This window comes from Zootoca vivipara, chromosome 7 (genome assembly GCF_963506605.1).
Source record: "Zootoca vivipara chromosome 7, rZooViv1.1, whole genome shotgun sequence".
Taxonomy (NCBI): Eukaryota; Metazoa; Chordata; class Lepidosauria; order Squamata; family Lacertidae; genus Zootoca; species Zootoca vivipara.
The window spans coordinates 36,457,926-36,474,493 of NC_083282.1; the positions used below are offsets into that span (position 1 = coordinate 36,457,926).

General features: G+C 42.1%; 1 protein-coding gene across 2 annotated transcripts in view; it reads left to right on the forward strand.

The window, feature by feature from the left end:
- LOC118088169 (FRAS1-related extracellular matrix protein 1-like) overlaps positions 1-16,568 on the forward strand; it is a 110,583-nt gene that overhangs the window by 16,892 nt on the left and 77,123 nt on the right. For both annotated transcript variants that reach the window (XM_035121449.2, XM_035121448.2), the window contains exons 11-17: positions 1,765-1,961; positions 3,233-3,323; positions 4,182-4,349; positions 7,668-7,876; positions 9,160-9,253; positions 11,616-11,868; positions 15,020-15,214. In XM_035121449.2, the coding sequence (XP_034977340.1) occupies positions 1,765-1,961; positions 3,233-3,323; positions 4,182-4,349; positions 7,668-7,876; positions 9,160-9,253; positions 11,616-11,868; positions 15,020-15,214 (1,207 nt within the window). The remainder of the gene's footprint in view (positions 1-1,764; positions 1,962-3,232; positions 3,324-4,181; positions 4,350-7,667; positions 7,877-9,159; positions 9,254-11,615; positions 11,869-15,019; positions 15,215-16,568) is intronic.

Here is a 16,568-nt window from a genome sequence, read left to right on the forward strand (position 1 = left end):
AGCTCCCTGGAAACATCTCCATGGATGTTTCTTCTAATTCTCATCTTGTTCCTTGACTGAGATGAGAAGTCAGCTCCCCGCCCTGGGTCCAATTAAAAATATGGATGATCCTCTCATATTATAGTGCATACATGACTATGCATAAAGTATCAATATGCATACTGTTTATTTTATTTTTTTAAAGAAATTTATATACTGTCCTTTGTCAAGCAAGATAATGTAAATGTACATATACAAAAAATTAAGAAGCAGCACCGTATAAGGTCAGAACCCCAAAAATCTCCGTCTTTAGCATTGGACACAAGTTTAGGGTTCTATGACAAATGTGTGTGTCCTTTCATTACAAGAAGAGGTCCAACCTGAAACATGCATGAACTTGTGATCTTTACACCTCTAGCAGGAATAACGAGTGCCTACCTTTTTAGATATTTGACATTTCTTCCATTCAGCTATTTCCCTGCAGGAAAACAGAAGGAATTGTATCTTTCTCTCCTTGCCCTCTCCATAAGCTCCAGAGCTCTGCAGGCAATGTGGCCAACAGCAAAAGCTCTGGTCCTGTTGCCTCTGCTTAATTCAGATACCATCTATGTCAGGGGTCAGCAATCTTTTTCAGCCATGGGCTGGTCCACCGTCCCTCAGACCATGTGGTGGGCCGGGCTATATTTTGAAAAAACAAAACAAAAACAATGAACAAATTCCTATGCCCCACAAATAACCCAGAGATGCATTTTAAATAAAAGCACACATTCTACTCATGTAAAAACATGTTGATTCCCAGACCGTCCACGGGCCAGATTGAGAAAGCAATTGGGCCGCGTCTGGTTCCCGGGCCTTAGGTTGCCTGCCCTAGAAGAAAGTTTGAACAGAGATGTAACCTTTTTACAGGGCCTTGTGTGTGTGTTAGGGTGCAAACACTGTGAAGCTTATGACACAAAAAGTGAAGCTTGCAGAGAAGATTATTTCTATGAGAACCATCTTTGCTCAAAGAAATGTTATAATTCATACCCTTTCTTCTCTCTTTATAAAAAAATTCCTTCCAGTAGCACCTTAGAGACCAACTAAGTTTGTCATTGATATGAGCTTTCGTGTGCATGCACACTTCTTCAGATACTTCTTCTTCTGAAGAAGTGTGCATGCACACGAAAGCTCATACCAATGACAAACTTAGTTGGTCTCTAAGGTGCTACTGGAAGGATTTTTAAAAATTTTTGTTTCGACTACGGCAGACCAACACAGTTACCTACCTGTAACTTCTCTTTTTATATTACTAACTGTAGTAGCACTGTTGGCTTCCTGAATTATTAATCAAAACAATTTGGAACTGACACTAAAGACTAAAGGTTACTTGGTTATTCTTCACATTGGATAGACCACAAAAACAAAACTATATGAGTACCTGATGTTTCACTTAGGCAATCTTTGTGATTTATATGGTGGTGCAAGATGTTCTGAAGCAGTTAATGCTATTTTTAAAGCATGTATCCATGTTCTCCCAAGCCCTTGAATTACAATCTAAGTGCTTCAGGTTTTTGCACTAAGCTTCCCTTGCTGGGTTTCATGCTGCTTTTGTTTTAATTATGTTTTGTGCTTTTTTCCCCCCTGACTGAGCTTTCTGCTTTGAGACATTGGTTTGTTTTACAGGTTTTTATTGCAAATTATATTTTCTATTACATTGTCTACGCAAACATCCCAGAGAACTCGATTGAATGGGTGGTATAACAAGTGAAACAGGTCAATAAACAGGGTTTTGTGATTGTCTTATAGATTGTGATGATTCACATCATGCCAGTGAAAGACCATTTGCCAGAAGAAGTCCCTGGGACAATAAGGCACCTTGCGGTCAAAGAAACAGAGATAGTACACATCACAAAGGACCACCTCCATTTTATAGATGCTGAATCGCCAGACAGCCAACTTATGTATACAGTTACAAAGCCATGTTTCTCTCCCTCTTCCCCTGGGTATGTAAGTCTCTATGCATCAACGAAGGAAGAAACTCTCAAAGGATGTATCTAAGCGAAAAGGCATTTGTGTTGTACATTAACACTATACAGGTGTTGCTATCCTCAGGTGAATGCTAATTGTTGAACAAGTAGTTTCAGTCTCCATCAGGACGGATACCTATGCTGGGTAAATTTCACCTCTCCTTTCACTTAACTTAAGCCATTTTGTAGCAAAAGCTCACCCACTCCCAGGAAGTGGAAATAATTCTTCTGTGGAACTGTTCCTGCCTGCAGCAACTGTGGAGGGAACTCTTGAGTACACTGCTCTATAAAGGCAGGATGACAAATATAGTCAATTTCACTTCTTTTCTTCTCTCCCCCCCTCCCACCCCAGGCCTCACCCCTAAATCCTAGCAGAACTGATTTCAGAAGTGAATTGGGGGTGAAGGCAGTATCAACTTTTCCCATCGAAAGCAGTGTCTCTGTGTGTGACATGGTGTATACTAAATGTTTTTTTTCTTTAGGAGAGATTTATGAACTTCCCACTCCTTAACTTCTGGAGGCTAGTTCAAGCAAGTGACACTGACAAAACGTGTTGTCAATGTCACTTCGGTTTGGCCTGAAGCTGTAGCAAGACTCATTATCCTTTGTACTTAGTACAGGGCTAGCTTTTTAGGTGAGTTAATAGGAGAGGGCCCTCAGGAAATGGAAACTGTATTCCACCAGGCTATACCTCCAAACCAGCTGGGACAGGGGGACTATATCACACAATTTGAAAGGCTGGCTGAACAAAAATGATGATAGAAGCTTCAAAAATCACTACAAATACGTTCTTAAAAAAGGGGGGGGACCTGGAAGGGGGGAAATGCAATGGTTTAGGAGGATCAAAATTTGGATTCTGAGGAATAAATGGGTGTCAAAGGGGTTCCAATACTAGAGTCTAGTGTGCAAATGTCCAGGAAGTCTTGCAACATGAACTTCCATGAGATGTGAAGCCCACTTTATTAGTTACATGGTAGAATTTTAAGACTGTCTGGCCCATATATTATATCTCTAGCAATTTATTTTAATTTGCTCTGTAAAACTGCCTTTCCTCCATTGTATTTAATATACTCACCCCAACTGTTGAGACTAATTCATACAGATGTGTCAATTGTCTTAGCCTAAAAGCTCATGTACCAATAAGTGTGTTTTAAGATGCTGTTGCAGTCCATGTCAATTTTAGACATGTCTACTCTTTTAAATATATATTAAAAATTGTAATCCCCTCCTTCCCTCCTGTTCTATAGGGTGCATGATGCAGGAAAGCTTATTTTCACAGACAGCATGAAAAATGTTGTGAAAAATTCTTCTATTCCTCTCCTGTCATCTTTCACACAGGTAAGTGGACCTAACAATAACTGTTGCATTGCAACAACAGAAAGATAGCTTCAAGTTCCTTGTGATCTGTCATTCTCAGAGCCCCCAATGGCCACAGTTATACAGAGCGTGCTTGGCACAGCTGTCAAGTTTTCCCTTTTCTCACGAGGAAGCCTATTCAGCATAAGGGAATTTCCCTTTTAAAAAGGGAGAACCTGGTACCTATGGTGCTTGGCGAAGTGTCCTGGGTGCAATGATTCTTCAGAATTGTAATGAGGATCCAGACCACCTAGGGAACTACAATGCAGCTGTAGGTTACAGAAGCCCCCCCCCCCCAGGAAGCAGGACAGGATAGCCATGAAAGGGCTGGGCCCAAGGCCAAACCAATGAGCTAAGTCCAAACTTCAGAGAGGTTTAGCCTAGAAGTTTCAGGTTGGACTCTGAACTCATCATGTCCCAACTTGGCTCATTGATCATCACCACTACAGGGAAAATTAAAGAATTCTACTTCCCAAACCTTAGAACATGATAAGACTACTCACCTCACAGTGGATCTGTGTAACTAAAGTAGAAGGGGAGTATCAGGAGGTGTTGTTGGACTCCAAATCCTATCAGCCCCAGCCAACATCGGGGATGATGAAAGTTGTGGTCCGGAAAACAACTGAAAACCACCAGGGCAATCCAGTTTTGATATGCTATGGAACCTGATTTACTGCTGCGTTGTTTAACATGCTGTAAATGCCATCTCTCAACTTACGCACTAAGGGAGTGATATATGATTAAAAGACAAAATGAATAGGGTGGTCACAGTAGTTGCAAAGTGGAGAATTAAATTTATGAGACTCATGCAATGCAATTACTTCCATTTCCTACAAACAGCATGCCATAACGCATATGAAAGTGGCATACATGCCCCCATTGATGGAGATGGGCCCTGACCCATTGTTTGTACAGTTTGAATTCTCTGTCAGTGACCAGCAGGAAGGAGTGATGACTGGTCTCCTCTTTAACATCACAGTGATGCCTGTGGATGATGAAGCACCTGAGGTATTTATCAAGAATCTTAATTAACTGCTTGCCTGTGATGCCATCTTAATGATTGTTAAGCTTGTAAAGCAGAGGTGGGGAACCTGTGACTCTCCTAAGGTTGTTATACTACAACTGCCATCAGCCTCAGCCAGCAGAACTGATGGTCAGGGATAATGGGAGTCCTGGAACATCTTGAGGAACACAGATTCCCCATCCATGCTCTAGAGAGTCTAGAGCAGGCATGTCAAACCTGCGGCCCTCCAGATGTTTTGGACTACAATTCCCATCTTCCCCAACCACTGGTCCTGCTAGCTAGGGATCATGGGAGTTGTAGGCCAAAACATCTGGAGGGCTGCAGGTTTGACATGCCTGGTCTAGAGTATCCAAAATGCTGGGCTACCTAACAATTCATTAATACAAGTTCAAATAAAAGTGTGTAAATAACATTTTTTTTAAAAAAAACTCATTTCATAGAACTACTAAAATGATGTTAAAAGAATGAACACTTGACGCTAAACAAGAGGCTTCTCTGTTCCTGATCCTTCAAGATTATTTTGAGCTAAAACCCTGTTTGGATGGCAAATTTCAAATTTCCTAATGGTTGTGGTATTAGAAACTTTGCAGATCTGCTACAAGGGTACACTTAAATTATTTTTTAAAAACAACAACCATCTATTATTTCCGATAACTGTGAGATCAAAGACTGAATTACATTGGCTTCTGCATGGATGGCAAATTGTTAAAAACAACAACAAACAAACAATCATACCCAGATTGTGCAGAGTGTTTGCCCCCATGCTCATTCCTTGGTCACCCTGCTCTCCTGGTACTATCGCTGCATTATTTGCTTTTCCTATTCACAAATATCTCATTTGGAAATACACAAACAGAGCAAGAGGCAGAGTTCATTGGGTTATGTGTTGTGATTTCTTCAGGCAGCTGTAGGAAGTGGAAATATTTATACTGTTAAATTATTTACTCTATTCCCCAAATAATACTTAAGGGTTCATTCAAATGGAAAATGGTGTGTCCAGCTTTCCTCCTTTCCCCCTCCCCCTTCCCCCCACTTCATATATATATATAAACCCACCACAACAACAAACACTGTAAAATGCTTTAAGTACCTCTGGAGCCATTCTGTGAGCTGGTTTTCTCAAAGTCATCCTTCTAACTGTGCCCTCTTCGGCTTCAGTCACAATAATTGCTCGTTACTGTAAGTTAGCTTATTTCCACAAATCCATAAGCTTCTAGACTTTAAAAACCACCACATGGGAAGAGAGCATTTCATATGAAATAGAAAAGCTCCTTTGCTGGAGTTTTAGGAGAGAACTTAAAGTAGCTTCAGTTCTGAATTCAAGATAACTGGACCTATGTATCTAGTGTCTCTGCTTATTTTCTTATTTTCTTAATTCCTGGGAGGTAGCAATCTTTCCCATTTTTAAAGAGAAAGCAGCTTTCCACACAGTCTCCCTTGTGCCTCACTGGGTAGCCCATGGTTTTCTTTTGCCTTCTGGTTGCCTCGGTACTTGTTAGGAGACAATAAAATAAGGACTGAAAGATACCAAATCTTCTGTAACGAGTAAAACAAACTAGGAAAGTGTTCTTTCCTTCTGAGTTGGAGGCCAAGAGGAAGACGGGCAGCTCTGTATTTTAAATTATCAGTATATGAGATTGCTCTATAAGAACAGCATTCCATGAGCAGCACGACAAAAACAAGTGCATCTTAAATGATTTTCTCCTACCTGCTGTTTGATTAATGACTCGAGGTCAGACATATTATGGCTCACCTGCCAGTGTTAAATGCCTTTCCTAAAAGGATTGTCCTCCTGAGAGAGCTAGCATCCTTTTTAGCACAGGTTTTCCAGCTACATGCTGAAGGTAATGGTTAGACTTGCCAGCTGGCTTTTGGGAAATGCTATAAAGTTCCAAGAAATGGACTCATTGCTTTGTTGGACACAAACTATAAGCCAGCTCGAAGAATACTTGTTATGCAGTTACTCAATCCTTCCTAAGTTTTCTAGAAGAAGGAGAGCTGGGTTTGGGGTAAGGTAAGGTTTATGGAGGGGAGAGAAATTCACGTTGGTTCACATTTTAATGTGAACCTAGCTAATTTTCACTTCCTAAGGCAATACATGAACCCAAACACAGCTATCTTTTGAAATGCACACATTTCTGAATTTTGCAATCCAGTTATTCAACTGAAAAGCATGTAGAAAATATGTAGAAAGTGCCCTTTAAAATACATATCAGTTAATACAACATGCAAAAATGTATTATATTAGGGAAATTGCCTGCAATATGTGTATATTAGGAAAAAGAGCATACAAGTCTTGCTATCCACTCACAAAGCGTTTTTAAGAAATCATTTGTCAGGCAAATTTTCACATAACGAATCAACACTTTCTATTGATTCCTATGGGAGAATTTATAATGCATTCCCAAACATGGAATTTTGATCCCAAACAATGATAAAACAAGGGGAAACCCAGTAAAACCCTCTGAAACCATGCAAAAGGGGAGGGGAAAATGCTATATTTGTCCAGGCTTTCTGCCTCCCACCATGGTTTCTGGCAAAATGGCTGCTATGGACCAGTAACACTGAAACAAGTAAGGCTTGCTTAAGACTGGTTATTTACAGTACTACATGCAGGTCTGGCTGAATCTGTGGTGTGTATACCAAGGATTGGGGTACTACTTCCTCATGTTTAGATAAGTGAATTTTCATATAACAAGCATTTGGAGAGTGGGAACTGTGCGTATATTATGAGAAATGCACTCTAAAATGTTGACTTTTTGGAGGTCTTTAAAAAAAAAGCAAACTCATGCAGAAGTACAGTGAAATGAGCTTACAGTTGGGGAAATGGAGACAAACCAAAATTGACTGTGCCATCCATCCCTAGTAAGGTTGAATTCAGGGTGAAATCAGTAATCTTGAATTCTTCACCATGAATCCCAGCTAAAGGCAGTTTTTGGGTGGCTCCATTTCCCATTTCCCCAGCTATAGTTGCCTTTACATTGCTATGCATAACTCAGCCTTTTGGGAAGGTTCATTAGTGGAACATAGGGTTTCATGTGTAAGAGCCGAAGTCCATGATTAGAAAACAATTCATAATATAATGGCTAGAAATAACCCAGAAGTCCTTGAAGTCTCTGGAGAGACTGCCAACTGCAGTAGGCTGTAGCAGCACCAGGTTAGGTGGTCCAATAGTCTGGCTTAAAATTACAAACTCCAGATTCTCATTGTTCTATAGCTGTATGGTGATTTTATCCCATGTATATCGGCATGCTGTGTCTTGAAGTACTTGAGATCATTTTGTGAGCTTATGACTGTTTTAGATTTTCACCAATCATCTGAAAATAGAGGAAGGTTCCAGCGCATTCATCACTGGAGAACATCTCATGGTAACAGACGTGGACACTAAGAACAGTGATATCCAAATTGAATTGAAGAAATTGCCCTTGCATGGATACGTTGAGCTACATAGACTTGTTATGTCAGAAGGGGATAAATTTACCCTTTGGGATTTACACTCTTCCAAAGTTCGGTAATTTTAATCTTTTTATGTATTGTATACAATAGCTCAAGCCGGTAGCACGATCCACTCTTCTTTTATCTTTTTTTTAAGGATTACAACAGAGATGGGAAAATTCTGGTCCATGGGCCAAATTAGGCCCACCAGGCCTCTCCATTTGACCTACAAGGCCCCATTTGACCTACAAGGCCATTTTGGGCAAGCCACACACACCAACCTACATGTGATATCATACATGATGTCATCTGTGCGGCAGGTAAGGGTGGAGCTTCAGAGGAACAATTGGGAGATTAAAGTAAGCTCCCGATGGCTCCTTTGCTCCTGGAGGGAGGAGTATTTTCAACTGAAATCAGAGAACACAGCTATCTTTTGAAATGCACACATTTCTGAATTTTGCAATCTAGTTCTTCAACTGAAAAGCATGTAGAATAGAGAATATAGTTTGAACGCTGCCCCTCTGATCCTCGGTAATCAAATCAAAGAAGGAAAGGTCCTGTAACTCTGTGGCAGAACATCTGCTTGGCATGCCAGAAGCCCAAAATTCAATCCCCAGAATCTCCAGATAAGGCTAGAAATGTCTGAAATCCTGGAAAGCCCCTGTCAGCTGGAGCATACCAGGCGTAAGAAACCTTTTCTAGAAAAGGTTTTCTTTTCTAGGCCCATTCCCTTCTGGGCAACCTCTGGAGTGGGTGGTGGTGGTCACAATGCAAAACTTAATAGAGTAATGCATGTCAACTCTGTGCAGTAGGTTGCCTTCTGCACACGCTTGTGATCTGAGTTCAACGGCAAATGCCAGCCAGGTAAAAACATTGAAGGAGGGTGCAAAAGCAGAGCTGGTGGGGGATGTGGCCTGGGGGGTGGGGTATCTGGGGGGGTGGCCTGGGGAGAAATTTGCACACCTGTTGTAGACAATGTACCAATGGTCTGGCTCAGTATAGAGCAGATTCCCATGTCTCAAATCTTTCCTGTTACTTGAGTTTGTTTATATAGCTCCCGTGTAGATGCATGTCAGAGTAAGCCAACAGCTGTTCCTTATCTCTGACTTCTCTCCAAGAAAAAAAATGCATTGTGGTCATTGCCATATTCCCATATCGCCAGCTGATGTAACTCATTTAGCATCACTGAATCCTGCTAGAGCTGAGCAGATTCTCTCAAGTGGAGATGTGGCCAAGACCCAAGTGGGTCAAGGCTATGAGCTGTAAATATAGAAGTTGATGGCCCTTGTTCTCTCCCAGCTTGCTTGTTCCAGACTCTAATGAATGAATGCCCAACTCCTCTGTAATTGTGTTTAAAAGGTATCGGCATGACAGTTCGGAAACCCTTGAAGACAAAATAATATTTTTAGCAACAGATGGATTTAACACTGCAGATGGAACACTGAGAGTACAGGTAATAACCAACTCAGCAATAAACTTTACCAATGTATAAATTGGAAGGTATTAATCACATACTGGCTTATTCAGCTTCACCAAGTAGGTTTTTAACTTTCATTAATCTTCCCTTTAGATTCACACCAAGTTCTCTATTTAAATTAGGTTTTATGCCTGGATTAAATAGGTTCATGATGCCTCTAGATTACCAAGTCAAGGTCAATTTAGTTGTGGTTGCAGTAGAGCTACATTTTTAAAACCAGGACTGTTGCCAGATATATAAAGGGGGGAGAAAGGAGAGGACAGGGAATGACTGAAGTTGCATTGCAATGGGGAGTCATGAGCTGAATGCTTCTCTAATGCATGCTACCCCCACCCCCACCCTATCCTAATCCCAGATGTTTGGGGTTTTTGTCTCAGTGGGGCTCCATATCTTGCACAATGCAGATGCATTTTCTTGCAATTGGCATCCATACTTTCAGACATGAGTACACTTATGTGCATAGGGAGGCAATTTTAATATAATTTGGGTCAATTATTTGTGGAATTCTGGTCCCTAAAAATCACACACATGTTTACATGGTAGATAGAGACAGTTCCAGGGCCAGCATGGGCTATGCTATGTGTTAACCATGTGGATTCATTTAGTTAACAAATTTGTATACCGTTCAATTGGGGGATAAAAAAGGACAACCGTCTGTAAGTGGTTTACATCCATATAAATAAAACATCTTGTCAGGGACTGAACAGGAGGAATAGGAAACGTGCCCTAAGTCTGATCGGCTCCTCTCAGAAGAGGAGGGGAATGGGAAGTCCCCCCCCCCCATCTCCAGCAGTTTCAGGAGGAGAGGGAGACAGGGATGATGTACAGCTGAATCAGGAAATGCCTAGTTACGAGATAGTTGAGGAAGAGGGAGAAGTGAGAGAGCAGCCAGCAGAGACCTCCCTGGAGAGTATGGGAGACCCTTCTAGTTTTGTGGCTTGATGTGTCTCCTGTGACTTTCTGTAGGGTTTCAGGATGTTGTTGGGGACGGAAGAGGAGAGACTCAGAGTAGCCAACGTCTCCTATGCATGGAGATATGGATCTCTTGTCTTGCAACCAGATGACTGAAAATAAAATAAAATAAAATACAAATTGTTCTTCCTGCCTCTGAGGCTACCGCCAGGGGAGGAGAGGACACTCCATGCCTGACACATATACACTGACCAGTGGCATAGGAAGCCGCTCAGGCACCCGGAGCGGCAAACATGACGCGCACCCGGGGGTGGGGCGGGGCGTCACTACGTAGTGCACATGGGTGTGTGTGCCCTGGCCCGCTTCTTGCCTCCGTCCAGCAGGAAGGAAGAAGCAAAGCGTGCGCCGGCCAAGCAGGTGAGCGAGCAAGCCAGCTGCCGCCTCACCGAGCGAGGCTTTTTCCCGGGCGGCAGGACTCGGCTTGGGAGTTGGGGGTGGTGCCAGGGGGCGCCCACCCCCAACACCCCCCTTGCTATGCCCCTGACACTGACGGTTGAAAATGGTTTAAAAGATGGTTAAAGTAGGCAGTAGCACTGAAGCGTACACTGAAGGTGTCAGTAGGCAGGGAGTTCCAAAGTGTAAAAAAATCTTAAATGTGTGCAATGAGTATTAGGTGGCACTAATATAGCAGTGCCAGTTCCGCAGATCAAAGAGCATTAAATAGGCAACCAGTCCAGGTCTCTGAGGAGGGCTGTTACATGCTGACAGGGTCTCACTCCTGTCAGTGGCCACGCTGCAGCATTTTGTGCCAATTCCATCTTCTGGATCAAGTGCAAGGGAAGACCTGAACTACGATGGTCAAACTCTCCTGATTCCAGCTGGTCAAGGGTGCTTCTGGCCACTAAGGCGACGTGGACCTCCAGTGGCAGAACTGGATCCAGAAGCACCCCTAAGCTGCATACCTGCAACCCCATCCAGGCTGGCAAGAGGCCAGTATCTTAGACACAAGAACCAATTGCCCAGAGTGCCTACATCTAGTCAGGATTCAAGCTCACTTTATTTTCCTTCTTCCTCAACTTTTGGTTTAAGACAAACTTCAGTTCCCCGCTAGGTACCTATATGGGGAATTGTGCCCCCTGCCTGTTGGGGATCCATGCTACCTCTGGCCTAGAAGAGATTTGACTCTTCAGAATAAAATATTGATGTTGATCAAAGAACTAGCGCAGTTGTAGATCAGCTGGCCATCATGAATAATGTGCCAATCTAGCAAAAGCAAGCACCTGACAGGTTGCAGTTTTTGCAAGACACAAGTATGGAATTTTTGGATATGCCATCCTAATTGAGGGCACTGGTTTAAGACATTCAGGCAGTCTCTAGGCCTTCCTTCCAGCCATGTGTTATGTCTCCTCTTTCTTCCTCATTCAAGATCATACCAGTAAACGATGAGCCACCAGAGCTGCAACCTGGTTTAAGATCAAGTCTGGAGTGCCAGGAAGGAGAGCGAGTCTTCATCACAGCTGAATACCTCTATGCAACAGATGCTGACAGTGAAGACTCCAGACTCATCTATATGATTGCCAGGGCTCCAAAGCATGGGGTTATTCAAAAGGATGGCTTTGTGGTGGAGAAGTTCTCTCAACATGACATCACGCAAGGATCCATCTCCTATGTGCACACAGGTAATTAGCAGCAACAGCTGTGTTTACTTTCAACAGTCTCTTCCAGGTGTCCATGCACTTTACTAGCTATACCCTCTTATATTCCTTAATGAGTGCCTTTTGCAGACTAATCTTTGCTTTAAGCTTTATTATTTTGTACGGGGAGGTTTTCCACTTTGTGTTTTCATTCATAATCATGATTTGTTTCCCACGAGAACATACCATACTAGAAAACTCGGGCTGCTTCTTCTGCTCCCAAGTCTCTCATGTGGCTCAGCCTTCCACTTAATCACAGTGGTATGCAGAAGACAAAGACTAGAAATGAGCTAAAACTATAAAATCAGAATTCAATAAGAAAGTCTGCTGGAATGATAAAATGTATTCAGTAGGCTCTGGAAGTTCAACAGGGTGGAGGCTTGTCTGACTTCAACTGACTTCAATTTCATAAAATTGAGCCCACAATACTGAATGAAGGGGTCCTTGTGGATACATGCCATAAAACCAGTCATTGTGGATAGAAGCTGGGCATCTGAGTCACTAACAGTTATTCCCCTGAAGATATCAGTGTTTGTGCAGGAATATAAGGGATCCCTGAGGTATCCTTGACCCAAGTTGTAAAGGGACCTTGAACCTTGAACCTGGCCCCACTACGTAACTTCCTAAACACTAGCCTCATGTTTAGTGTGATGAATTTACTTATCTCTCAACTGTCTTTTATTCACTCTTCTATTTTGAGATTTTACATATTTGAGCATTTCCCCCCTAGTGGCGACAAGGTCTTTTTTTTTTAATAGGTGCAAACTGCAAGCAACTTTAAAGGAACCTGCCTATGAAAATGCCACCTTGGTTTTTTTAAGTATCTTTTTCTTGAAAACCAGCTGGTCAGCATATTTAGTTACTGATTAACTTTTTATTAAAATATTATGTGTGCAATTTAGCCAGAGGTAAGCATTTTAAATCTCATTAATTTTAGTTTCAAGAATTAAGTATGCCTTTAAATCTTTCTCAGTAAAATTAGTGGGCCATTGGAGCTCCTTCAGAATGGATGGGACTCCTCCTTAAGTCTGCCAGCACTCCATAATGTGTGGAGTGTATTGTGACCATAAAGATGGGTTGTAGCCGAGTGGCTCAGTTTCCTTTCTTTGTTGTCTTTACCCCACATTTCTGCCTCCTCCTCTCTTGACCTCCTTCCCCTCTTCTGCCCAGTCCTGTTGAATTTTTAGCTTGTCGCTCTGGCAAGTAGCAAGGAAATCGCCATATGGTGGTTTCATATATGGAAATGCAGGCTTGAGGTGGGATATCTATGCATAATGAGCAAAATTTGTTTTTGGTTTTCATTTGTCTCTCTGCAGTCAGCACAGACGTGGTGTGTGTGCCTCCCTGAGTCTTGCACTATCATGCATTTCTATTTACAGATGCTGAGCCAGACCATGGCTTGCAGCTGCCAAACAAATGTGCTGACTCCCAGGGTGGAGCTTTCACCTTCTTAGCTCCTCCCTGATCCTCGCAGCTCAGTGGGGTGCAGTTGCTAAACCAGGTATTGACTAAACCAAGATCTCAGGTTCAGCTGATATGCTGATTTCTGCCCTCCTCAGCCATGACCTGTAGCCAAGGTTTGCTCTTTGATACAGAATGTAATTAAGGAGGAGACTGCTTAACCCTAGCTATGGCTTAGCTGCCATGCTGTGCTGAGCTAAAAGGGCCAGGGAAGAGGGATATGAGTGCAAGCTCCTCTTTGGAAGCCAGAATGTTTGTGAAGTCATGGTAAACCATAGTTTGGCTTAATGTGATGTGCAAAGCAGGTCAGAGAATAGTTTTGTTGAAAATACATGGATTTATCCCTTTCCCCTCAAAGCCATAATAGCCAGCAGGACTGGGATTTCTCTGACCCCTTGCTTTCTCAACTATACACATCCGAATAACTTTTGATTTTTACATAAATATTCAGCCTGGTGATTTCTTTCTTTTCTTTTCAAGCTGTTGTAAAATAATGCATTTCTATCCTGAGAGCCACAGCCTACTGCTACAGATGACTACAAGGTCCTTGATTTTGTGCATTCTGAAACTGTACTGTACAAGATGCCTAGCGGTGGTGTCAATTCCTAGACGTGTTTTGTTTTTCTTAAGCAGAAACCTGTGTGAGAAGGTGGGGCATGTCTGACCATTGGTGGTTTTTGTTTTTTTTAAAAAAAGAAATGAGAAGAAAAACAAACCACCTTAAATGATAAAATCTAGCACTCTGTGGAACATAATTTATAGTGAATTAAATTTTGGTTTTCTGCTTGAATTGTAATGTATGCACTATGCATGTTAAACAAAGTGATAATTCTCATTGTTCATCTCCTGATGCGCTGTCTGCCATAAATATGATTTATTTAAAATTGTGCATTACAAGAGAGAGCTTGCTAAGTGCAACGAGGCTTTATTTACTTTGTGCTGTGTGCTGTGCAGACTCTGCACCTATTATTATAGGTTAACCTTCTGACAAGATGGGCATCTGTGTGATGTTAACCAGCAGCTGTTTTACCTTAAATGGTGGCAACACATTTTACTACATATGTGAACCACAAGTTGAGGCTGCTTAACACAATGAGGAAGAGGAGGAGGAGGAGGAGGAGGAGTCTGGATTTGATATCCCGCGTTATCACTACCCGAAGGAGTCTCAAAGCGGCTAACATTCTCCTTTCCCCTCCTCCCCCACAACAGACACCCTGTGAGGTGGGTGGGGCTGAGATACTTCAGAGAAGTGTGACTAGCCCAAGGTCACCCAGCAGCTGCATGTGGAGGAGCAGAGACGTGAACCCGGTTCCTCAGATTACTAGTCTACCGCTCTTAACCACTACACTACACTGGCTCTCATGACTCCATTTGCTGTCTGCAAATGTCTTAAACCAGGCATCCCCAAACTTCAGCCCTCCAGATGTTTTGGACTACAATTCCCAACTCCCCTGACCACTGGTCCTGTTAGCTAGGGATCATGGGAACTGTAGGCCAAAACATCTGGAGGGCTGCAGTTTGGGGATGCCTGTAAGACTTAAACCCAAACCCATCCCCTTACTGCTCTCTTACTGTCTGCCATGGGGTGGGGTGGAGGAAAGTTACTACCTCATGTTTATTTTAAAGCCTGGTAGCTTTTTTTAAGCACCTTAATTTGTGTGTATGTGTTTTCTAGGAGGAGAAATAGGTCATAGTTATCTCACGGACAGCGTAACTTTGATCATCTCAGATGGAGAAGCTGGAATAGTGGATGGTTGTTGTGATGACACAATTTTCCCACCACCCATACCACTTCACCCCAGTTTACCAGTGTATGATCTAAACATCTCTGTGGTGCCCGTTAACAACCAGAGGCCAACCATTCAAACTGGTATGTATTTACTAAGCCTCCTCTACAAAGCATGGAGGTTAAAATCTTGACTTTTGGGGTTCAGATTGCACAGTTTGCTTTTCACTGAGTAATCTAGAGCTGTTGAAATCAGCAGGCAGGTCGCTTTACGAGTTCTGTGGAATGTGGATTGCAAGCTGAACCTAGGTTCAAGCAGGAGGTTTTACCAACCTCCTCAACTTGTAGAATCAGTTTCCAATTGGTTTATTTTTTAATAGAAAAACACACAGAGAGACAGACAGAAATGTTAGGTATTGATTGCTATCACCTCAAACAGAGCCTGAAGAGAACAGCATTCCTTCATTCCATGCCCCTAAAATCTGGTATTTAGGGAGACAGTGGCTCCAAGCAGTGGTTCCTTATTCTATCATCATTACAGCTATTGGCAGATTTATCTTTGGATTTGCCTAAATCTTTTAAAGGGACACCTTTATGGGACATCTTTTAAAGGGACACCTTATGGCATTAAATTGAAAAAACTAATTCTAGTCCTGTCCATGTGTTGCTCACTTGTAGGGCATTACTCGTGTAAGGTGTTAATCTGGTGGTGCAGGTATAGCCCCTATCCGTGAGTAGGAGCTTGTGTGTTGGACTTCAGACAAATGCGGGCGATGCATGGTTCTTTGAGAAAGTAGATGTGGCATTGAGGATGGGGCTAAGGGCATGTGTGTATACACAAAAAGTATCAGGTGTAATAACAATCATTAAACAACAAACCCACAACACCAGAACTGGCTATGAATATAAAGGACAATTTTACTAGAACAAGTATATAAAGTCACAAACCTCCTGGACAATGAGCAAACTAAAGTGCAATGTGCATAACCAAGCCTTGGGGCTAAGGGCATGTGACCATGTTGGTATAAATTATTGGAGGGCCTCCCCAAATATCCCATATACACAATAATCCAACTTCATCTTCATCTTCATCACAGATGAATGTCATTCCTGCTACACACTAAGCCAGTGATTTCAGCTTGCTGGTCTATTATGACCCTAGATTTCTTTCCCGAGTAGTTTCAATAAATTTAGAGTCATTGTAAGTATTTACAAAGTTAGAATTTTTGCCTTACTTTGCATTTAACACTTGATCTGATTTGCTTCTTTTTATTCTCTCTCTGCTCATTCACCCAACTTGCAGTTTGTTTATTTGTTTTAGATATTTCTAGGCTGCCTTTCAAGTCGACGGCCTTCCCAATGCGGCTTACATTAATAACAAATACACCGTTCCAATAAAAACAGACAGTAAAACATGCAACTTAATTTGCAATAAAACAGTCAGTTAATAAAATTAAAGGCCCACAGAAACCTTGCAGCAGTTTACACAATCAAACCT